The 24,279-nt window shown below is 38.6% G+C and overlaps 1 protein-coding gene across 5 annotated transcripts in view; it reads left to right on the top strand.

The window, feature by feature from the left end:
• The window catches only part of JADE3 (jade family PHD finger 3), a 193,385-nt gene that overhangs the window by 109,594 nt on the left and 59,512 nt on the right, over window positions 1-24,279 (top strand). For 4 of the 5 annotated variants that reach the window (XM_069072926.1, XM_069072925.1, XM_069072927.1 and 1 more), the window contains exons 3-4: window positions 279-338; window positions 1,226-1,308. In XM_069072926.1, the coding sequence (XP_068929027.1) occupies window positions 290-338; window positions 1,226-1,308 (132 nt within the window). In that variant the 5' untranslated portion in view covers window positions 279-289. Of the gene's footprint in view, window positions 1-278; window positions 339-1,225; window positions 1,309-24,279 lie in introns of those variants that run through there. The other variant, XM_069072928.1, reaches the window with a different exon arrangement.

Below are 24,279 nucleotides of genomic sequence, written 5' to 3'. Positions count from 1 at the left end.
TGTGTGCATGTGTGTATGTGAGTGTGCGTGTGGAGTGAGTGTGTGTGCGTGCGTGTGTGAGTGCACTGTGCGTGCGTGTGTGTGTGAGAGTGTGTGTGTGTGTGTGCGCGCAGGAACCTTTAGTACCTAGTCGTTTGAAAACACTCTAGACAAAAAGCCTCCTCTTAGGCCATCTGCCTGCTGTGAGTCAGCAGGCTGTACAGGAGAACTTTGATTGCTTGCTAGAATGGATGGTATCAGTCTTGTTTTGTTTTGTTTTTCTCTTTCTCTTACTTCAGGATGCTTCAAGATGAAACGCCACAGGCATCTAAGCAGCAGTGACAGTTCAGACAATGAGAGTAAGTATATGTACTAGCGATCTCATGATCTATTCCCCTCTTGTGGCTTTCCTCCTGTGGTTTGAGGGCAAACAGTTTCACCTCCCTCTATAATTAAAAAAAAGAGGGGGAGGGGGATCGCAGTTCAGTGTCTGACTCTTGGCTTAGTCTAAATTTTAACTCTATTAGAGGGAGATAAATTAAATGGAAAAACAGATTTTGTGCCTTTTTTTATCATATAAATTGTATAACCATCTTATATTTCTTGACTCCAGACAGTAAGCAAAGCCTTGTAAAGTTTGATAGAAGTGTTTGCAAAGGAAGAGCCAGACCTGGGCATTTTCGGCTCTAAATTCCAATTCCAGCCTAGACATTTTAGTGTGGTACCTTGGGCAAGTCTTCACATGTTAAATGATCAAAGCAAGATTTGTTGTGTTACCTCTTGGATGCAGTGGATAATCATTCTCATCCATCTGTGGGAAATGTTAGTATCTCAAAAACAGCAAACGCAGTCGTTCTTTTTTTAAAAAGCTAATTGTCAGAGATTCACCTTTTGAGAGATTGCTAAGAGTACAATTCTCCTTGCCAGGCTCCCTGCTTAACAGTTGTAGTTTTCCCCAGTTCTTCAGGATGCTGTTTCTGTAGGTGTGACTTGAATTGTGCTGTTCCTAAACATTATGCAGTGTGGTTGCAAAAAAAGGTATACCCTGTTTTTCAGGCTCAGAAAATACCCATCTTTCATATAGGTTGGGAGGTGATCTGCTAATGCTATTAACCTCTATTTAAAAGGTCTTCCGAATGATATACAGCTTATAATGTCCCCTGGGTAAGATAGCACGTTTATATTCTTTTGGGTGATATTTTTAATAGTAGTTTATGACTAAGATTATATTTTATACTTTACACAGGTCCTTCTACTTCTTTTTCTTCCTGCTCAAAATATAGGAGCAAGTCAAAAACTCCAGCAAAGGAACAAAAGAAACCCGCTGAGGTGAGATCATAAATTCATCTTGAGTGTACCCTGAGATAAGATCAGGGTTTTGGTTTTTGCTTTTTGGTTTTTAACGCTTTTTTCCTTCTCTGGCTTATCTGAAGTCCTATAGAGTAAAGTATTTTCTAATGGAGAAGAACAGTGGGACTGTATCTCCACTCATAAGTTATAATCATTGCACCTAGATAGGATCATAGCTTTAGAAATAGAAGGGACCTTTAAGATTATCTAGTCAAGGCCACCTCATTGTGCAGATGAGGGAGCAGAAGTCCAGAGAAGGCAAGGACACACAAGGTAGTTAGGGCAGAGGAGGAATTAAAACCCAGATCCTCTAAATCTTGGACTGGTGTTCTTTCCTATACCACATGGTCTCATGTTTTAAAGACAAATTATTACTTTCTAAGGGTGAAGTAAAATTGGGATCCTCACAATTTTGAGGGCTGTTTGGGTTTCTTTGTTTTAGTGACTATTATGGAACCACATATGATATTTGGCTTGGTAAATTAGCTGATTAGGGACCTCAGGATCTGTCTACTCAAATGCCCTTATACCGAGGCCAAGGAAGGTTAAATTTCTTGCCTGTGGTCATATTGATAATTAGCACAAGAGGCAGAATTTTAACCCAGATTTTTGACTCCAAAGAGTACTTTTCCCCACTGTATCAGGATGACTAGTTTCCAAAAATGATCCATTACTACCTAAATTGCTTAGATCTCTGGGTGAAGATTTTCCTGGCTGAAGATGAAGTATGTTCCTACCAGTAGCAGGCTAGGAGATGGCACACTTTTGTAATCTAATTATCCCTGATTCTAAATATCCCCAAGATCTCCTCAGGTTTGGGGCTGCTGGTTTATAGCCCCTAAACTGAATTCTTGGCCCCATTAAGCACTTAGGAATTAGGGGAATCATTTCCTGAGATACTCAGTACTTCTAATATTCTGAGACTTGGCTGACTAGTCATTCTCTTTTTTGGAGAGGGGAAGGTATGGCAATTGGGGTTAAGTGACTTGCCCAAGGTCACACGGCTCGTTTTGTGTTACGTGTCTGAGGCCGGATTTGAAATCAGGTCCTCCTGACTCCAGGCCCGGCGTTCTATTTACTGCACCACACTAGCCGCCCTTGACTAGTCATTTTAATATCTAATATATGCTACCATTCCCCAAGCAGACCTTTTGAAATATTGAGGCAACATATCATACAGCCTGAAATGTCTTTAAGCTTTGTGTTGAAGAATTATATCCTTTATTATTGGAAATTAATTCTTTGAGATTAAGAACTATGTCTGACTTTCCTTTGATTTCCCCTATAGCACTTAACATTTTGCTAGATATACTGTATATATCCAATAAATGATTGTTTGACTTAGAAATATGATCATCTGTAATATATTAGCCTGCTTGACAGAATAATATTCATGAGAATTTTCCTTATATGAATTAATTAGTAAACATTTATTAAATTCCTGCTGTGATAATAGCCGTTGGGGATACCAAGACAAAGTCCCTGCCCTCAAGAAGGTTGCATTTTACTGCATGAAATGTAACAAATGTTAGTATAATCTTAGGATTGAACCCCTGTCATGATTCCCTCACTCCCATTTTTGTGAGAAAAATGCTTTATAAACTTGAAGCAGTATATACATGTGAATTGTTATTATTGTTAGTCATTAAATATATATTCTTGGGGGCAATAGTACATTATATTAACATATTCTTTACTAATTAACTCCTGAGTGGCTGGGGAAATTAAATATATTTTCTGAATTCATAAAGTAGGGCAGAGACCCTTTCCTTATTTTTCTTAGAGGATTCTAAAAATACACGTCTCCCTCTTAGAATCCTTTGAATTGGATTGAATTCGAATTGGAAAACTGATATTATAATTTCCTTTTACTTTAAAGAAACTCTGCTGAATTAGAAAAGAAATATAAGTAAAACATCTAATTTTCCACTCTAGATTATTTCTAAAGGTTCAAAAATTGGTGGATGGTACTCTATATTTAAACATTTTTGCATTTGTATTATCTGACATGTTTCTATTATCTCAGGTGTTTATGTGGTTGAACAGTATGAGAATACAGTACCTTTTTATTCTATACTATAATGAGGAAAAAGAATCGACAATAGGAATAAAAGAAAACAAAATAACCTGTGCACTCACTTACTATATGGGAACCCTAAATAAAGGCCCTCAACTTCTTCACCCTCTAGCCACAACCTTAGATCTTATAATAAGGAGTCATGTTTCAGCTATATTTGGTCCGTGATAGTCCTTATGGCAGGGGCTCCTCACACAGTAACTTAAGTTTGACTGGGCTTTTGGAATAGCATAGATTCCTTCTCATAGTGGATCAGCTTGGAAGCTTTTAGCTGCTTCATTTTTCTGAGCAAGGTCAGTTACCCCTCCTTAGGCAGTTTGGTGGCCCCTAGGTTCATGGGGCCTACTATATTGGTACCAGACTTAATGCAAACAAATACATAATTCATTTAGTCCTTTTGCAGCTCAGAACTCCTGAAGTCAAACAATGTACCAGTCTCTGCCTTCCTAGCAGCAAGGATGCTTGGCTCCTTCCAGTCATCTCTAAAGATGTGAAGCACTTGTATGGCAATTCTTGTTAACTGAGAGTCCTAGCAGGAATTCAGATTGAGTCTTTCTCCTTTCTCTGTCTCTTGTCATCCGTTCAGACAAGAAAGTCATCTCTTAGGTGATAAAAGACTGTTTAGCAGAGGTTCTGACCTCAGGAGAATATTTTCCCCAGAGGCTTTGGGATCTATGCAGTTCAGCTTTGCTGTAGACACTCTTTGAAAGTTGGCGCTAGTCACAAATTATGCTTTTAGGCCTCTTCTTCTGTCCCCAGTTGTTCTACAATCTGTAGCCCTCAGGAATTCTGATAAAAAAGGCTCTCTGGCAATGAAGGAATCCGAATCCTGTGCCAACCTTCTGATAACTTCCCTGTTGCCTCTTTCCCTCGCCCAGCTAAGAGCTAGAAATCCTGTGTTTTTGAAAGTGCTGAAGAGGAATGCTGATATTATCCAGGACCTTCTTGACCTTTCCTTCCTGACTGAAGCCAATTTTACATTCTAGTTTTATCCCTCTTTATGAAAAATGTTCCAGAACTTTACTGGAAAGAGAGAAGTTGTATCTACTGTGCTGGTGTTACAGTCAGCCCATTGTTCCTCACTTAGTCTCCACTCAGACACAACGGAGTTTCCACTTTAGTGTTTTGTCTTAGGGGTGACAACAACAGTAACAGCAGATCCCCTGAGAATGAGACTCATGTATACGAGTTATTTTTTTAAAGTTCATAAATTGGGAGAAACAGCATTAGTAGCTGCTTGACAGAAATAACCCTATTATGAAGTTTCTGTTCGTTCCTCCCCCTTCAGTTGAAGGTAAAAGTGATGCTTCTCTAGGCAAAGAATAAAGACTTTGAAGTTTATCTTTAAATCCTAGTCTTTTCTTTCTCTGGAAGATAATATTGGAGGAGAGCTGCCTGCCCCATCCAGTCTCCCTCTAGTATCCAAATGAGGAAAATATGTTAACCACTCATTTTCACCTCTTGAGTGTTTACATTTAAATAAAAACATATTTATACTAAAGAGTTACCTCAATCAAAATCATCATTTTAAAAGCTTTCCAGCACTGAATATGGGAAAAACTAATGCCTCATATAAGTCATCTTGCTGTCTACCACTCTTGCTAACTGAGCACCTAGCAGGTCTCTTTTCTCTACATTTCATTATTTTAGAGCTAGAAGAGACATTATAATGTGCTATCTTTGGGAGGACTGGGAATTCTGCGTCATGTGTCTCCAAACTCGGGATCAATGGTATTTTTGTTTTTATTTTTTATTTTTTGGAGAGGGCAGGCAAGGAAATTGGGGTTAAGTGACTTGCCCAAGGTCACACAACAATTTAGGTGTCAAGTGTCTGAGGCTGGATTTGAACTCAGGTCCTCCTGACTTCAGGGCCAGTGGTCTATGCACTGTGCCACCTCCCTACCCCTCAGTGATAGTCCCATCCCCGCCACGGATTTTGTAAATAGGAGTCATGGTTTTGGTAGAGGTTAGATGATTTAGGTTTCTAACTCTGGAATTCCATGATTCTTTAGTTTAACTGAGGGAAGAAATAAAAAGAGTGCTAAGCCCAGTGGGTATTACTATGAGAGGTCCCTTGCATGAAGTGTATTCTGCTGGGCACTAGGAAATATACAAAAACTTAAATAAGATGCCTTCCCTATCATCGAGGATTAAATTATAGTGCAGCAGAGAGGTATAACAGAAGCACAGCTACAGCATGTATTACAAGGCAAGTGCATTAGAAAATTAAAAATAAAACGCCAAGTGAAATAAGGGGGAAAAATCGTGTGTGTATGAGAAAGACAGAGACACAAAAAGAGAGAAAAAAACAGAGAAAGACACATGGAGACAGAGAGACTGGCTCGGTGTGCTTGATCTGCCATTGCTGCCCTAGTAATCTCTTAATCCTGAGTGTCTCCCATTATCTGCCTCTTCCTCTCCCTGTTTCTTCCTATTGTGTAGAGTAATACTGAGGAAATCACAAAACGATGTTGCCCAATTCACTGTATTTTATTATGTCTAAACTCACCTAGGCCCTAATGGTTGCACGGCTATCCTTTTATTAATCTCTTATCAACACTATCACATTTCTTATAATATATATTTTAGATTTTCTCCTCTCTGTTGAAATCCCAAAACACATCCTGATTTTTATTCTCACCAGATAATTGCACCAACCACTTTACTCAGACTATTGAGCTCACAGAACTTGAATTCCCTTAGCTCAATCTCCTTTTCCCTGTTAAGATAATTGACTGCCACAAAAACAAACAAGCAAAACAAAACAAAACAAAAAAGCAATCTTTTGTGATAGCAGATTGATGTGGAACTGACCCTATTCAGCTTCATTTCTGTCTTGAGAGGATCACTCTAGTAAATGCCTCATTTTGAAATATTCTGGGAAAATGGGAAGGGCACAGGTATTTTCCCAAAAGCAACTGTTAACAGGTGGGGGCTTCCATGATGAGCTGGGTGGAGCTCCAGAATGAAAGAAACAAATGTGTATTTGTTGAGGGCCAAGAAGCTCCAAATTCCATGCTGTTTGACTCTGGACAACTTGCTTAACCTCCCTCATTTTCTTCAACTACACCCATTATTCAAATATAAAATAAGAATGTCCTTGTACACAGTAACAACAACTTTGTGCCATAACCAGTTTTGATAGACTTAGCTCTTCTCAGCAATGCAATGATCGAAGATGATTCCAAAAGACTTATAGAAAATTCTTTCTTCATCCAGAGAAAGAACTATGGAGTCTAAAGGCGGATCAAAGCATACAATTTTCTTTTTTTTTTTTGTTTTTTCTTTCCCGTACTTTTTCCCTTTTGTTCTGATTCTTCTTTCACAACATGACTAATGTGGAAATAAGTTTAATATGTGTAGGCTACATGTGTAGCCTATATCTCATATACATGTTGTCTTGGGGAAGGGGGAGGAGAATGAGGGGATAAAAATTTAGAACTCAAAATCTTATAAAAGTGAATGCTGAAAGCTAAAAATAAATAAATTAAAATTTAAAAATAAAGTAAGAGTGTTGAACTTACTAGTCTCTAATTCTGACTCTGATTCTATGATCCAGGCTCTCTGTAAACTCTACAGAGAACTAAGATGTATGTATGCTACTTAATTGTTTTTAAGAGTTTACTTTTGGGAGGTGACTAAATGGCACAGTGAATAGAGCACCAGCCCTGGAGTCAGGAGGACCTGAGTTCAAATCTGGCCTCAGACACTTAGCACTTACTAGCCGTGTGGCCTTGGGCAAGCCACTTAACCCCAATTGCCCCCACCCTCCCCCTTCCAAAAGCAAAAAAAAAGTTTACTGTTGGGGCAAGTAGGTGGCACAGTGATAGAGCACTGGCCCTAGAGTCAGGGAGACCTGGGTTCAAATCTGGTCTCAAACACTTACTAGCTGTGTGACCCTGGGTAAGTCACTTAGCTCTGATTGCCTAAAAAAAAAGAGTTTACTTTCCATGGATTTATAGTTAGTAAAACATTATTGATTATAATAGTTACATATTAGAGAGTGAATAGTGCTGTCTGTGGAGTTAGAAAGTCCTGAATTCATGCTCTACCTTTGACACATATGGGCTTGTGTGATCATGGGCAAGTAACTTACCCTCTCAGTGCCCCTGGAAACAATTTTAAGGCTGTAAATTTCAGAAGGATGCTGACCTTCTTTGGTGGACAGTGTTTCTTCACAGCCCCAAGCCCCAGTGAAATTGCTGTATAGAGTCCTCAAACTTTAGAACTGGAAGACAGGATAGAAATCATCCAGCTGAACCTCCTCATTTTATAGATGAGGAGACTGATACCTCAAGAGGAGAATTGATTTGTCCCAAATCATACAACTAGCTGTATAAATGCTCTCTTCATGAGTTAGTCTAGGATCTTGGTTTCTTGAACCGCAATCCAGTTATATTTCCATTATGCTAATAAAATGTTTTTATGTTAAGAGTTTGTTGGGAGTAGATAAGGGAGAGGAAATAGAATGATTAAAATATTTTGGGGAGAAGTGTAGGGCAAGACAAAGAAAACAGGGTTGGAAAGAATAGTCAGAAGCACTCTAATTATGCTTTAAAGTGGGGTAGCAGTAATTAAAGCCCCCGAAAGAAGAACCAGAGTATTATTCCATTCAGGATCTGCTAATGCAGCCAATAAAAATGCACTCATGCCATGAAAAGAAGCATGATCCTAGGGACCGGAGTACAGAGTTGTATTACTGATTCAGCCCAGTGTGGCCTCGGGTTGAGTGAAGGGATGCCATGGGGTACAGGAAGAGTGTAGTCTACAAGCCTAGAGACCAAGTTTTGGTCTCAGCTCTTTGATCTCTCTTCACCACCATCCGTATCTAGTCGATTAATAAGGCTCATTGTTTCTGCCTCCATAATAGAGCTCATGTCCATCATTTATTCACGCAGCCACTCCCCAAGTTCAAGTTCTTATCACCTCTCACTTAGAGTATTACAGTAGTCTATAGTTTTGATTGATCTTGCTTCCAGTCTCTCCCCAATCCACTCCATCCTCCCCTAGGCTGCCAAAATAATCATCCCAAAGCACAAACCTCACCAGGGCACTCTCACTGTTCCCCCTCCTGTCTCCTTCCCCCCAAGAATTTTCTGTGGTTTCTTATTGCCTCCTGAATACAATGTGACTTGACAATCTGCCTTCCCACCTTCCAGTCTTATTTCACTACACTCCCACTCCATACTCTCGACATTCCTCCAACGTTGGCTTACTTGTCCTCCATACCTTTGCAGAAGCAATCTCTCATGCTTAGAACTGATGCCCTCATCATTTCTACCTCCGAGAAATATTAGTGTCATCAAAGTTTGGCCCAGGTATTCCCTTATGTAAGAATCCTTTCCTCTCTTCCTCTCCTCAAATTTGCATATATTTTATTATCTGTTTACATGCTGTATTCCAAAGTAGACTCTAAGCTTCTTGAGGGCAGGGATTTATTTTTTGTCTAGCACCTAGCATAATGCTTTTCACATAGGGCCTTAATAAATTATTGAATTAAATTGCATAACCTTGGGGACATCACTATCCCTTTGGGGCCTCAATTTCTTTTTTCTTTTCTTTTTTTTTAAAGTGGGAAGGTAGGGTAATTGGGGTTAAATGACTTGCCCAAGGTCACATGGCTAGTAAGTGTTAAGTGTCTGAGGCTGGATTTGAACTCAGATCCTGCTGACTCCAGGGCTGGTGCTCTATTCACTGCTCCACCTATCTGCTTGGGGCCTCAGTTTCTTTGGAAATTGAGGGAGTTGGAGGAGGAAACAAACATTTATTATCTACTATGTGACAGGCACTGTGCTGAGTACTTTACAAATATTATATCTCTAATCTCATCTGATCCCCACAATAACCCTGGGAAGTAGATGCTATTATTATTATTCCCATTTTACAGTTAAGGAAACTGAGACATAGGTTAAATGACTTGCCCAGGGTCACAATGCCAGGAAGTATCTGATGCCAAATTGGAACACCAGTCTTCCTGACTCCAGGCTAAGCATTCTGCTCTAATTTCATAGTGTCTGGGATCTCTTTTCTAAAATGCAGTGGATTCTTTGTTTATTGTAGTGATACTAAAGTCCTGTTTTCCCTAATCTCTTTTATTTTGTGTGTGTTCTGATGCTGGTTGGAAAGAATACATACAAAAGCTTCTGTTTCATTTGGGTAGCGCTGTGTTACATCTCAGGCAGCTAATGTGGTACAGTGGATAGAGCCCTGGGCTTGGAATCAGGAAGACTCATCTTCATGAGTTGAAATCCATCCACTTACTAGCTGTGACCCTGAGCAAATCACTTAACCCTGTTTGCCTCAGTTCGTCACCTGTAAAACGAGCTGGAGAAGGAAATGACAAACTTTTCTTATATTTTTGCCAAGGAAAGCCCAAAATGGGGCCCCAGACAGTGACTGAAACAATTGAACAAAAGATCCCAAAATGTTACCTACAGCATCTCATACTGAAAGATCCCAGATTAAAGCTAGAAGGTCTCTTCAAAGGTCACTTTGAGGCCAACATTATGGAATGGATAGACTGCTTGGAACCAAGGTCTGAGTTCAAATTTTGTCTCGGGATCTCTCAACATTAGTAAACTCAACTGTGAAATTAAAGGGTTGGTTTTGATGACTTCTAATTCAAAATTTATAACCCTATGGTCTCCTATTTCACAGATGAAAAAACTGAGAGCAGAGTGGTTAAATGTCTCATCTAGAGTCTCTTGGGTCAAAAGAGGTAGGATTTGAACCCAAGTCCTTTGACTCTAAAGGCTGTGTTCTTTGTACTGTATCATACTACCTTACTGAGATAAATTTCATTACTGATAACATTTCATCGAGATCTATCATTTCATTGTTTGATATGATGAGAAGGTAGATGAACCAGATGCTGAAACAGAAAAATCTTAGATCTGAACTTTTGACACAATTTAATAATTCATCAGTGAAGTCATAAAAGGCATGCAGGTCAGAACTGCATGTGACGTAGACCTGGGATTAATATCTAAAATGTCATTTGAGTCAGGATGCAGATTATGAACTAAAACAATGGACCGTGTCTAAATAAGATAAACTATATTAGAGAGAAAGGGACAAGTTCTTTGTTGTTTCAGTCTCTTCATGGCCCCATTTTAGGGCAAAGATACCAGAGTGATTTGCTATTGTCCCCTCCAGCTCATTTTACACATGAGGAAACTGAGGCAAACAGGATTAAGTGATTTGCTCAGGGTCACACAGCTAGAGAGTTTCTGAGGTCAGATTTTAACTCAGGAAGACTACTTCCTGATTCCAAGGCCAGTGCCCTAGCCATGAGCCATCTAGATGGCCCTTATCACTACCCTCTTCCTCCCAATTCTAAATATCTTTGAACCAGCCACAGAAACAGAGCATATCCCTTTTTAAGGTAATGTGCAATAGCCCCTTTCAGCCCCAGCCTCCCCTTCCCAAGGGGCAAATCGTAGTGAAGTATTACTTTGAAATGAGTAATACTGGGGAGGTGGCTACGGTTCATGGTAAAACAGGAAGAGGCCTGGTCTGGAGTTAACAGACCTGGGATTGAATCCGGACATTTTTACTGTGTGACCTTGGGTTCGTGACTTTACTTCTCTGGGTTTCTGCTTCTTCTGCTGCAAAGTAAGGGAGGTTGAACCAAAATGTTCTCTGAGATTCCTTCTAGTCCTAACAATCTTTGAACATATTTTTGAGGGAAAAAAAATTGTTTCTTCTACCTCAAAACCTACACATGAAACTTCCTTAAGTTCCACTCAGATTAGGCTTTGAAAAACCACTCAAGTGAGTTCCCCTCCTTTGCTTAGAAGCTCCATAGGGGACAAAAAAATTTTAGTACTTTAAAAACTCACTTTTCCTGGGGGCCTTAATTATCCTCAGTCTGTTTTTAAAGGCCCCGATGATCTGCCTCTATTTTCCACTTCCGGACTTATTTCTTGTTGCTTCCCTTCACATACAACATGTTCCATTAAACTGATTTGCTTGTTGTTAACCCATATTCAATGTCAATACCACATCTTTGCACAGTTGGTCCCATGTTTAGAAGGTATTATCCTTTCTCATCTGTTTCTCAGAATCTGTAAGTCCTTTCAAGATCAGTTCAAATGCTACGACTCACAGAAGTCCTTTCATGAACCCTAACAATTGTTACTGGCCTCCCCCACCTTGCTTTATATTTATTTGATGTAATTTTGGTTTTTCTTCTCTTGTATGCATGGTCTTTCTCCCAATAGATTGTAATCTCCTTGAAGACAGGATTGTGTAATTTTTGTCTTTATATCCCTTTTAGTATCATTCTTAAACATTGTTGGCACTTAATAAAGAGTTGAGTTGCATTCAATTATATCCTAAACAGATCCAAGAACCAGAAAATACTTAACAAAAACCTTTCAGCAAATACTGTACACTGAACTGAACCTATTTACTCTTACTTTACAAACGATTCTAGTGAATTTTATTATCCCATTCCTAGAATCACAGGGCATTAGAAGTGGCATATCTGAAGGAATGAGAATGCTAGAGGCAAACACAGTGAAAGCAGCTTAATACTATCAAAAGAGGGAAGTGGAAAAAAATTTAAAGGAGACCTCCTAACTTAGCATGACAGTCTAAGGCTATTTATCAAGTAACCTCACATACCTCCATATTCCCTAAGGGCATCACTATATTATAGCATTATAGAAATTAATGTTCATGATGATGGTCCTGAGTCATTAAGAAAAAGTTAAATTAGCTTCAGTACACCTAATTTCAGAAGGCAGGGAAGCATGTAATACATTTTAGAAAGGTTTTCATCAAAAATCATTAAAATTTTTACATTTAAGTGCTTAAGTGAATGTTACATTTATTTGAAAATGAACTTCTGTGGAATACTTTATGCTTTGCTATGTCTTAAATTCAGGAGACCTGGGTTTGAATCCTAAATACAACTAAGTAGCTGTGTAATCTTTGACAAGTTAATTCAACCTCCATGAGAGTATTTCTTCATCTATAAAATGGAAATAATCTTCTGCAGTACAACCTCAGAGATGAAACAAGATGTTTATAAAGCTCTTTATAATTATGAAGCACAGTAAAAATAGAAGTTTTTATTATTGAGATGTTCCTTGGCAAGAAAATCCTTTCTTCCATGCCAGTAATGCTGTCCCTCCTCATTTCCCTCCACCACCTGGCCCCCCTTAATACAATTCAAATCCTATGTTCTATAGTAGGCTTTTCCTAATCTCTCTCACCTTCCCTTCCCCCACTCCCACTACTAGAGTCTTTCCTGAGATTGCCTTCCATTCACACTGTATATATCTTATATGCACTTTTTTTTTTACATATTGTCTCTTCCATTAGAATATGAACCCCTTGTTGGCAGCACCTGTGTTTTTTGTCTTTCTTAGCATAGTACATGCTCACAACTGCTTAAACGCTTGTTGACTGTTGACCAACTGACATGGGTAGGCATGATAATAGTGAAAACAACATAAAAATACCATAGGATTCAAATGAATTATAGTCACCAGTCTTGCTCTCAGAGAAATATAGTTGGGGGACTATGGGTGCAGAATGCTACATATACAATCAGATTTTCATCTCTTTATTGGTTGATTCAATTGTTTTTTCTTGTAGAGGATGATTCAATGGAGTTTTTGTGCTTTATTACTCTAATGTTATAAAAAGGCATAGATAAATATTATTTGGGAACAAGGGAGAAAGCTCTTTTTATACATTTTACTGAACTAGTATTGGGAATGGTTCATTATGGAGGATTTTTCTTAATAAAAACTCAAACTGCAATAAAGATAAATGTTCCCTTTCAAAAGAAAAAAAGCATCATTGCTTTCCTCATGGTTTTTTTTCCTGCCTGGAGACATTCATTTTATAGTCAATTAAATATTTTAAGCTTTAAGCTAATATGAATTCTAATTGCTCCTATCGCACAGACAAAGTAGGGTTCTCTTTTGTGTCACACAAGGAAATAAAAGTTTCATTCTAGCTCTAAGAAATATTGTAGAGATAAGGCTACCACTTCTTTGAGTAGCTGACCATCTAAGAAACAATTAGCAGAGTGGTCTAGGATGTATGTTACAGCCAAAAGATACTGATTCAGCGAGAAGGGCAACTCTCTGAAGGGCATATTCATTTTGCTAGTCTGGCAGGTTAAGTATTGATGTTTTAATTGAATTCATAAAGAAAGCTTCCTGGTTTTTGCTGATTTTCTAAGTGGCCAAGATGAGCATAGCCTCTTAGACTTCACTGATGCATATCCTTGATGCTGGCATTAGCCTGTAAACCCCCTTTTGACTATATATGATCTTATAAACAGAAAGGAACTTTCAGGGACTTTTGGGGGAAACTACAGAGGGGTTCAAGAACAGATATAATTGGGTAACTTAAAAAAAATCCTCAACCCAGTTACCTAGAAGGTCATGATTTCATCATAGAAATCCATGGCTCCCTGTTCATAATCTTTAATTTGGGAACAAATGAAAACTTTTCTTTAAGCAATTGGGGTTAAGTAACTTGCTCAAGGGTGCATGGCCAGTTATTTCTGGGTGTGGTGCTAAGTGTCTGAGCCCGGATTTGATCCACATGTCATCCCGACACTGGAGCCGGTGCTCTTACTCGCTGTGCTACCTGGCCTCCCCGAAAACTTTTTTATTTGTGAAGTGTCTCCATTATTGTGGTCTGATAGAGACACTGGGAGCATTTGATAGAGCCTTTTGTTTATAGAACTTCTGTGCATTCACACTTTTAAAAGTTTAGGGTCTTCCTCCCTCCCCCCTCCATTGCCATTAATGTCCAGGGTGCTTAATATACAGAGGTTATTCATCGCAGTCCATGGATTTTTTGTTTTTTCTTTAATATTTTGTCAACTATATTTCATTATCATTAGTTTTCTTTGCAATTTATGCATTTTATGTTAATCGCTTAAAGACATTATTCCATGAAAGAGCCTGTGAGCTTCACCAGACTGCCAGAAGCATTTGTGACACACAAAAAGGTGAAGAACCCCTTTCCTAGGAGGCAGTAAAAGCATGCCACTGTGGCCCCACGAAAATCTTTGTTGTTATTTTTTCCAATGTGACCTCAGACACTTACTGACTAGCTTTGTAATACTGGGCAAGCTACTCATGACCTCTATTTGCCTCTGTTTCCTTAAATATAAAATGAGAATAATAACAGCGCCTACCCTTCAGTATTATTGTGAGGATCAATTGAAATAACATTTGTGAAATACTTAACACAGTGCTTGGCATGTAGTAGGTGCTGTATGAATGCTTGTTCCCTTCTCCCTTTCCCTAGAATTCCATCATTTGCCCTGAAGAAAGCATACATTTCAAAAACAAGAAGACATCAAATCATCTTGAAGATAATTTTATCGCAAAAAGTCATTTCACCATGAAATGCCTGATCTAGATGTTTTTCATAAGACCTAGGAATGGAGGGAGGGTGGGTTGTAGGGAGTTGGAGGTTGGACCTCTGATTTTACTCATCTTGAGAGCTCCAGGTTTCTTTCCACCTATGCAGATCAACAATTCTTCTGGGACTTAAAGTCTCAAGAAAGAGAGCCGCCTAGAGCGGGGAGGAAATTCAGATAGAAAAGCCCACTAAATTATATATAAAGGATTTCTGTGGGTAGCATATTGACTTAGAAACTACAAATTACCATTATATATGCTTTATTGTGTTTTTATTAGTTTTGTTAACTATTTCCTGGTTACTTTTTAATCTGGTTTGGGCCACAGTGGGACCTGTTGGCAGAGTTTTTGACACTTCTGGTCTAGAGAACTGAAAGTGCTCAACTGAAAACACCCAGTTCCTAATGTCTAGGCTTCAGGTTTTTTTTTTTTTTAGTTTTATATGCTTAAGGTGGGTAGCTAGGTGGTACAGTGGATAGAGTGCCAAGCCTAGCTTCAGGGAGACCTGAGTTCAAATTCAGCCTCAGATACTTCCTAGCTGTGTGACCCTGGGCAAGTCACTTCATCCTATTTGCCTCAGTTTCCTCATCTGTAAAATGAGTTGGAGAAAGAAATGGCAAATAACTCCAGTATCTTTGCCAAAAAAACCCAAATAGGGTCACAGAGACAGACGCTACTGAACGACAACCCAAGTGCTTAAGGTGACTTTTTTTCTGGAAGCTGGGGCTTCTACTCCTATATCTTTCATATCACGATTAAGATTTCTTCTCTGGGTGCTATGAGCTAAGCATTTAGGGGCCAGGAAGACTTGTAAAACACTGAACCACTCGTGCTAAGGTATGAGATTTAGATGACAGTCCTTAGAAGGGTTGTTCTTGTAACCAGCCTGAAGGGACACCCCTACGAAGGAGGAAGAGAAAATCACTGTGCAGAACAGATTTTGGTCTCATTTGTTTTGGCAAAACTGCTAAAGAAAAATATGTGTCACTTCATTTGAGTACCTGCTTCAGTTTCCATGGCCAAGCTCTCCTCCTTAATGGTTTAGTATTTTGAAAATAATGGATGAGAGCCATGTTCCATGGGCTTCTGGGGTTTTTTTTATCAGTCTATCTAGGGCCTCTGAGTTAATCTAACAAAATTGCATGAATATTGAGCTGCTTAGTAATTATACAGAGGGCTTTGCAAGCCACTTCAGAACTGTACACAACAGGTTTTTTTATAAGTGGCTATATGAAGTTATATCCTTCTGCTAAGTTATTCAATATTTGGCATAATTAAGGGGAAAAACATGGTTCTACTTAGACAAGTTGGTTTCTATTTTCTATTGAACCTATAACTAAAATTAAAATTTTTGGCACCAATAAATAATGCCTCTTTAATTGTTAAAACAGCAAATGATATATTTTAATGGGTTGCCAGTTTTAAATGCTATAGAATTCAGGCATACTTTAGTTGGGGATCCACAGACAGATTGAAAGGGGTCATTGAACTTGGATGGGGGGAAATTGTGTCTTGTTTTCATTAACCTCTAACTGAATTTTAGCATTTCCTTTCATTGTGAATTTCTTCTTCTGGTGTTAAGGGCTAAGCACTTATGGTCCAGGGAAGCCTGTAGAACAATGAACCGCTACTGACCACAGGGATGGTAGGCGTCATTAGACTGACCCAGAGGTCCATGACCTTAAAATGGTTAAGAACTCCTGTCGCAGACCATCACTCTTAGAAAATGATTAGATGTATTCAGGAGTAGGAGGGATAAAGAATATTAGACTTTGTGTGTTAAGCCTTTCTTAAACAGGATTTTTCAGTTGTGTCTTTTCGTGTGAATCATAATTTTTCAGGTTTCATCTGCCATCACTGTTTCACCAGAGAAGAAAATTAAATTCCCTTCAATGGTACTTGAAAATAAAATTGCCTGAGGGTCAGAACGACTTTGACAGGATGAAGGTGGTTCAGTATCATAGCACCCAGCTAATCTAGGACGCTGAGAATTTTGTTGTTATTTTTGGTAAAAACTTCTTTTAAACATGTCTTTGTGATGTTGCTTCATAGAAAGAATGATTTAATCATATTTAAGTTTTACTTTCCTTTAGACGTAATTCAGTCACTAAGTGTTCTCAGTTAAATTAAACTGGCCAAGAATCTCAGAGAGGAGATGGAGCTTTTTATTACTAGCTTGTCACCAGCATGTTTATATTATCTGTCTTTTCCCTAAGTTGTTCAGGTCATTCTATTCTTTCTAAATCTTCCCTGATGGAAGTAGGCATAGCAGAGGAGGGAGATTTAGTTTATATTATTAATCTCAATTTCAAGCTGGGAATAAGATAAATTGCTTATTTCATTTAGACATGATTGTTCGATTTCAGCACTATTCAATTTTGTTGTTTTTGTTTTTTTGCTTTTTGGAGGGCAATTGGGGTTAAGTGACTTGCTCAAGGTCACACGGATTGTGTTAAGTGTCTGAGGCTGGATTTGAACTCAGGTCCTCCTGACTCCAGGGCCTGTGCTCTATTCACTGTACCACCTAGCCGCCCCCAGCACTGTTTGGTTCTATAGATGCCTTGGATTACATGGACATCTGTATCATTGGAAGGAACTCCTGAGTTAGTGAGGTTATAAATCCATCTGAGGCTTTGAGTTATTCTGTATTCTGGTTGTGAGCCATCAGTTGAAAGGTTTCAATATAAATTCTAAGTGTTTTTTGTTTTGTTATGTTAGGCTGAATGTTTTATCATTTATGTTCCACTGAAGTCAGCTTAACCTTATTACAGCTGCCTTCTGAGAGGAGGAGCTGAGTCATATCTAAGCCTCTCCTCTCCCTTTCTCTCCCCCAGTGGACTTGACAGGTGGTCAAAAGAGTGTCAAATCTATTTTGGAAGGATCCAGTTTAGAACTCTGCAATTCTAAATTATTGGGAGGGAGGGGAGGAAGGAAAGAACGAGGGAAGGAGGAAAGGGAAAGAAAGGGGAGAAGAGAGGGAAGGAGGGTTTTAAGGTGAATTATAGAAATTCTTGTTCTGCCCCCATGACCCTTAGTAATATTAGGGGATCTTATCTCTTGCCTAAGACCTCAGCAGGCTCCCAGAGTGCGACAGGAGCAAGAGCGAGGACTTCCTAATGGGTTATGAGGGCTTTTAAAAGCTTCTGTTCCTGGAACTACGCCGCCCAAGTTATTCTGTGTGCCATGCTGTACAGACCCTTTGACCCAGTGGCCCTACTATTCAGCCTGTACCTCAGAGAAATTAAAGAAAAAAAAAGGAAAAGACACATAGGTGCAGAAATATCTATAGTATCTCTTTTTATGGTGGGAAAAAAATCCTGGACCCTAAAGAGGTGCCTGTTACTTGGGGAATGGTTGAAAAAATGTATTATATGAAGGTTTATCATAAGAAACGATTGAGGATATTTTTAGAGAAACATGAGAAGATTAATACAAAATAATGCAGAATGAGCAGAACTGGGAGAACAATTTATTTAACAACATTGTAAAGGCAAACAGCTTTGAGAGACTTGACTTTAATCAATGTAATGACCAGCCATGATTCCGAAGGACTAATAAAGCGTGCCATCCATCTTCTGAGAGTACCATGAAATTGCCTCAGGTACTGAATGAGACACATATATTCATATGTATTATAAATGCAAGACTTTGTTTTGCTTGGCTCTCTATATTTGTTATCAAAAAATTTTTTTTCATTGTCTGTTGGGGGAGAGAAAATTGATTTTTGATTTTTGAAAAAAAGTTGAATTAAAAATATGCCTCCTAGAGACAACTAAGTTGTATAGTAGGCAGAACTCTGGGCCTAGAGTCAGTCATACTTGAGTTCAAATAGGGTCTCACTCTTTTACTGGCTTTGTGACCTGGGGCAAGTCACTTAACCTCTATCTGCCTCAGTTTCCTTCTCTGTAAGATGGGGGTAATAATAGCATCTACCTCCTAAGGTTGTTGTGGGAATCAAATGAGATATTATCTGGGGGCAGTCCAACAGGTTTTTACTGGTTCACAAAAACAGTAGTAGATGTGGGGGGAAATGAGGGGAAATGGTACAAATAATTCCATAGAGAATTTGACAGACAACTCTTGACTCTGAGTAAAGGACTCTAGATTGTAACTTTTTATGTTAAGTCTTTATATTGTAAAATGCAGAAGTAAATTAGTGGTCACTGATTAGAATGAATACAAATAATGATTTCATTCTAATTAATTCTAAAACAATTAATTAGAATCAATACAGTTAAAATTTCATGAGTCAAAATCTTATATACACTGTTAAAAATCATTTTTCAATTAACAAGCATTTATTTTCTTTCCCTTCCACCTTTCCCAATTAAAAAGATAACAAAAGGGGGTGGCTAGGTGTTGCAGTGAATAGAGCACCGGCCCTGGAATCAGGAGGACCTGAGTTCAAATCCAGCCTCAGACACTTAACACAAAAGCTAGCCATGTGACCTTGGGCAAGTCACTTAACCCCAATTGCCCTCCAAAAAGCAAAAAAAAAAAAAAAAGATAACAAAAGAAAAGAAAAACAAAACTCTTGAACCAAATATTTATATATTTCTATTTGTATGTATGTGTATATGTTATATAATTATATTATATATGTGTGTCAAAACGAATGTCCACATTGGTCATATAAAAAATGTGTCACAATCTTTATCCTGAGTTCATCAACCTCTCTGACAGGAGATGGAGTAGCACTTATCATCATGGGTACTTTAGAATTGTGGGTTTGGTCATGACATTAATCAGAGTGCTTACATCTTTCAGAGTTGATTGTTTCAATGATGTTGTTTTGTATAAATTGTTCTTCTTTTCTGCTAGTTTCCCTCTGCATGAGTTCATACATGCCTCCCCAGGTTTCTCTGGAACTGCCCCCTTCCTTTTCTTTCCATTTCTTTTGGCAGGATATTATTCCATCACATTCATACACCAGTTTGTTCAGTCATTTTCCACTTTGTGGTACCTCCTTAGAGTCTAATTCTTTGTCACTACAAAAAAGAGCTGCTACAATTTATATATATATATACACACATATTAATATGTATATGTGTATATGTATGTATGTGGATAGATGGATGGATAGATAAATAGATAGGTAGGTAGGTAGGTAGATCGATGGATGGATGGATGGATAGATAGACAGACAAATAGGTAGATAGGTAGACAGACAGAAAGATAGATAGATAGACAGACAGAAAGATAGATAGATAGATAGATAGATAGATAGATAGATAGATAGATAGATAGATAGATAGACAGACAGACAGACAGATAGATAGATAGATAGATGGATGGATGGCTAGATGGACAGATGGATTAGATAGATAGATAAATAGATAGATAGATGATAGATAGATAGATAGATAGATAGATAGATAGATAGATAGATAGATAGATAGACAGACAGACAGACAGACAGATGAGTCCTTTTCCTACTTTTTTATCTCTTTGGCTACCACTTTGACCATTAAGTTGTCAAGGAAACTGGCTGCACCATTGCTTACTTGCTCTAAACAGAGGTATCAAACTTGGGGAACCAGTTTAAAATGCAATTGAGAAATGTTTTTTAAAGACAAAATATAATACAGCATAGGTAATGTTAATTTGAGGTTTTCTAGGTGAATAGGCTGCTGACAGTGATCCATTTCTGTGAGTTTGACACTACCACTCTAGGATATTAGCTAAAAGCCTTATCTTTTGTTGTTGTTCACTTGTTTTGGTGATATCTGACTCTTTGTGATCCCATTTGGGGTTTTCTTGGCAAAGATTCTAGAGTGGTTTGCTATTTTCTTCCCCAGCTCATTTTACAGGTGAGGAAACTGAGGTAGATAGGGTTAAGTAACTTGATGAGGGTCACACAGCTAATAAGTGTCTGAGGCTGGATTTGAACTCAGGTCTTCCTGACTCTAGGAATAGTTCTCTATCCACTGTGCTATCTAGCTGCCTGGAATCTTCTTTATCTAGAGAATATTATGGAAAAAAAAATGTGTTCAGTGTCATATATCCTGGGCCAAATGCCCCATACAATAGGATTTATAAACATAGATAAGCATGATTGCTATAGATAAAATAAGCCAGAGACATATTGATTCCTAGTGGAGTAAGAGGAGTCATTTAAAGGAGACTAAAAATGAGGACAGTAAGTTTAGAGTATAATTAGTAGGTGTGGCCCATTGGGACCAGCCCATTTTGAACATGACCCCAAAGACCAATGGCTTGGCTAGACAAATACAAGGTCACTTATGGGGTATTTTTCTGTAATGTCTTCCCATTCAGCAGAATTTGTTCATATAGGAGTATTCTCAGTTAACTTTCCTTTTCTGTATTTAGCAAAAGCACAGAAATCTAAACATCAGCAGGGTATGGCTAGCACTGGGATACTGCTCAAGGGCAGAGCAACGTCAGAACCCTGCACACTTATAGACATTCGCGTTCTTAGCATGCTGGAATGATAGCTGGCAGAGGGCTTTTATAATTAGAACTCTTGCGCTGTTCTGGCCGGTGATCGTAGGTCGGTCTTGTTTTGTGCGCTTTCACCAGTCTGTTCTTCCCTCTGTCAGAGGAGGGTAGTCCGCGTCAGTCCTGGGAGGATCCGCCAAAAGCTGACAAGCCATGTCTATCTGGAGAGCTGGGAGTTAGTCTTTATTCACAGAGCACAGCAGAGTTGCTGTGGTGCGTCTTCACCAGCAGGGTCTTTTCTCGACACTGTACTTGAATTTCCCTGTCGGAAGCACTGGTCCTGCCCCCACTTAGTAGGGCTTTTTCAGATGAGACAAATAGTGGCAGTTTCAGGTGAGTCCAAGGAAGCTGATGTCCTCTTGCAGTAAAAAGTGTGTACCTTATTTGGAGGACTTGACACTTGAGGGCAGTGTTGGTAGTGAGAAAGATTTGAGAGATTGCTTTTGGCAATAATTAACATAAAACCACATATAGTGCTGAATACATGTGACAACTTGTAAGTGTCTAGTTTTTTTTTTCTTGAAGTGGGGAAGGCAGGGCAATTGGGGTTAAGTGACTTGCCCAAGGTCACACGGCTAGTAGGTTTTATGTGTCTGAGGCCAGCTTTGAACTCAGGTCCCCCTGACTCCAGGGCCAGTGCTCATTCACTGCACCACCTAGCTGCCCCAGTGGCTAGGCTTTACAAGAAAGTCTTTCTTCCACCCATGTGTTCCTATCACAGTGAGTGCAGGGACATATGGTAACTCTGATATTTATAATGCGCTTAAATTTCTTCTCTAGTGAGAAGGGAAAGACAAGCATATTTTGGTAACAGCACCAAGATGTTCTTTCAGGCCCAGGTCTGAAAGTTACAGACCACCCTTTAATAGACATAGCAGGGCAGGGCTCCCTAAATTCTGACACTAGGTTAAAAGTTGGAGCTCTTGTTGCTTTTTTTTTTTTTTTTTTGGCAAGAGGTTAAGTGACTTGCCCAGGGTCACAGTGTCTAAGAGCAGACTTGAACTCAGTAGTTCTGACTCTAGGGCTGGTGCACCCTACCTTGCTGCCCCCAGAGCTCTTTTTGGAACAGATGACCTATACATTTTAAATTCCCACTGCTTAATGGATATAACCAGAATTACACTCTGACAAATTGAAACTTACTCTCTGAAAAAGAAGCAAAACAACAGAGATAATGGATCTTAGGGAATCCCAAACTGATTTTAAATGTGGATGCTTTAAGTCAAGGGTCTCTGGTATTTTCCCTTTCATGATTTGGTATGACTTTATCAAGATTAAAGTGAGATCATAGGTAATAAATACATCACATTTACATGAATTGGAGGAGGTGGAAGCAGGAGCCACGTGGAAGTCCCGTTTCTACTCCACCATCTTGGCTCCATCCCCAATACATCACATTTACAATCCCAGTAAGTGCTACCTCACATAGCAAATTTCAATGCTTATGATTAAAAATAGGTTGTAATTATTTTAAAATTAATTAATATGAGTAAGTGTTGAATTGATTTACTACCAATAATATACAACATTCATTTAAAATTTCCATGTCTTGTACCCATTAAATTCCTAAAAGGTCCTTCTAAAGCTTCCATTTCTTTACATTTCTTTCAACATCTAACTCTTGTTTCTAGAATAGTTGAGTCACTTCACAAGTATACTAAATCACTGTTGGTGACCTGCACCCCTACAGTCCTTTCAGCACTTGCCTTTTTCCTTATTATCATAGCCAATGGAATGGGAATGAAGTGCAACTTAGAAACATTTCTAGTAATGGTGCTAATAGTGGTGGTGGTGGTGGTAGTTTGGAGTATTTTGGGATGGTTATTGATAGCTTGTCTTTCTTCTTTTGAGAACTGACTATTCATATCCTTGTATTGCCAAAGCAATATTCACAGCACCAATGGCAACTATGAATATGCCGGCATAGTTCTGAATTGCAAAATATAACAGACTCTCTATGTAGAAGACAGAATATTTATCCAGACACCAGAAAACCAAATCCCAACACCAGGAAACCAAATCCATCATAGCAACAGAGAAGTTAATATACCTTATCATTGCCAGAAGCCTTCCCCCTGCTCAGGCCTTCCTATGAACAAACACTCACAATACTAGCTGTCTTCTTGCCTGTACCCATTCTTACTGCTCTGACTCTTTTCCTGTTCCACCCCTTTCTGCTCCACCCATTTAGCACACTCCTCCCACCACAGGCTCCATGTGATTACATATGGCCTATTAAGGAGCAGGAAAGATCTTCACAATCCCATTTCCATTCCAATCCTTTGAGCATTTATCTATGGGGGAATGGCTTTTATTCTTATAGATTTGTATCCGTTTCTTCCATATCTGGGATATCTTTGTGAGAGAAATTTGTTGCAAAGATTTATTTTCCTATAATTCTCTTGCAGTTCTAATTGAATTGATTTTGAGTTGTACAAAAGCTTTTTAATTTTACATTATATTAATGTCTATTTTATCTTTTATGATCATCTCTATGAGAGATAGTGGAACATAGAAGGGCCTGGCATGCTATAAATAAGGCTATGCCTAATTTATCTAAAAACACTCTTTGTAGTTGTAAAAGTCCTTCCCTTCTCCAATTGGTTTATGATGTCACCTTTTATATTTTATGTTATATATGCATTTGAAGCTTCTTGTGGTATAAGGTATATGACTTTAAATCTAATTTCTGCCAGTTTTCCCAGAAATTTTTTGTCAGAAAGTGAGTCCTTAAGATAGTCATTGGCCCTACTTTGGTTGAACAATATGATCATTGACTTGTATATAGCTTGAATACCTCACCCATACCACCAGTCAACTTTCCCATTTTTCTAGTATAGCTTGAGATATTGTGCTGCTATACAACCTTCCTTCCAACTTTTTCCCCTTGATTTCCCCTGAGATTCTCAACCTTTTATTCCTCCTGATGAATTGTTATTGCTGTTTCTAGTTCAATAGATTCACTCTTCGCTGGATTGATTTGTATGACATTGCATAGGCAAATAAATTATGTGA

The sequence above is a fragment of the Petaurus breviceps genome, unplaced genomic scaffold, assembly GCF_028583685.1.
Source record: "Petaurus breviceps papuanus isolate PSGF00001 unplaced genomic scaffold, PetGlider_PUasm1.0 90849, whole genome shotgun sequence".
Lineage (NCBI taxonomy): Eukaryota > Metazoa > Chordata > Mammalia > Diprotodontia > Petauridae > Petaurus > Petaurus breviceps.
Note: the sequence above shows the minus strand (reverse complement) of the source record. Positions and strands in the feature narration are given on the sequence as shown.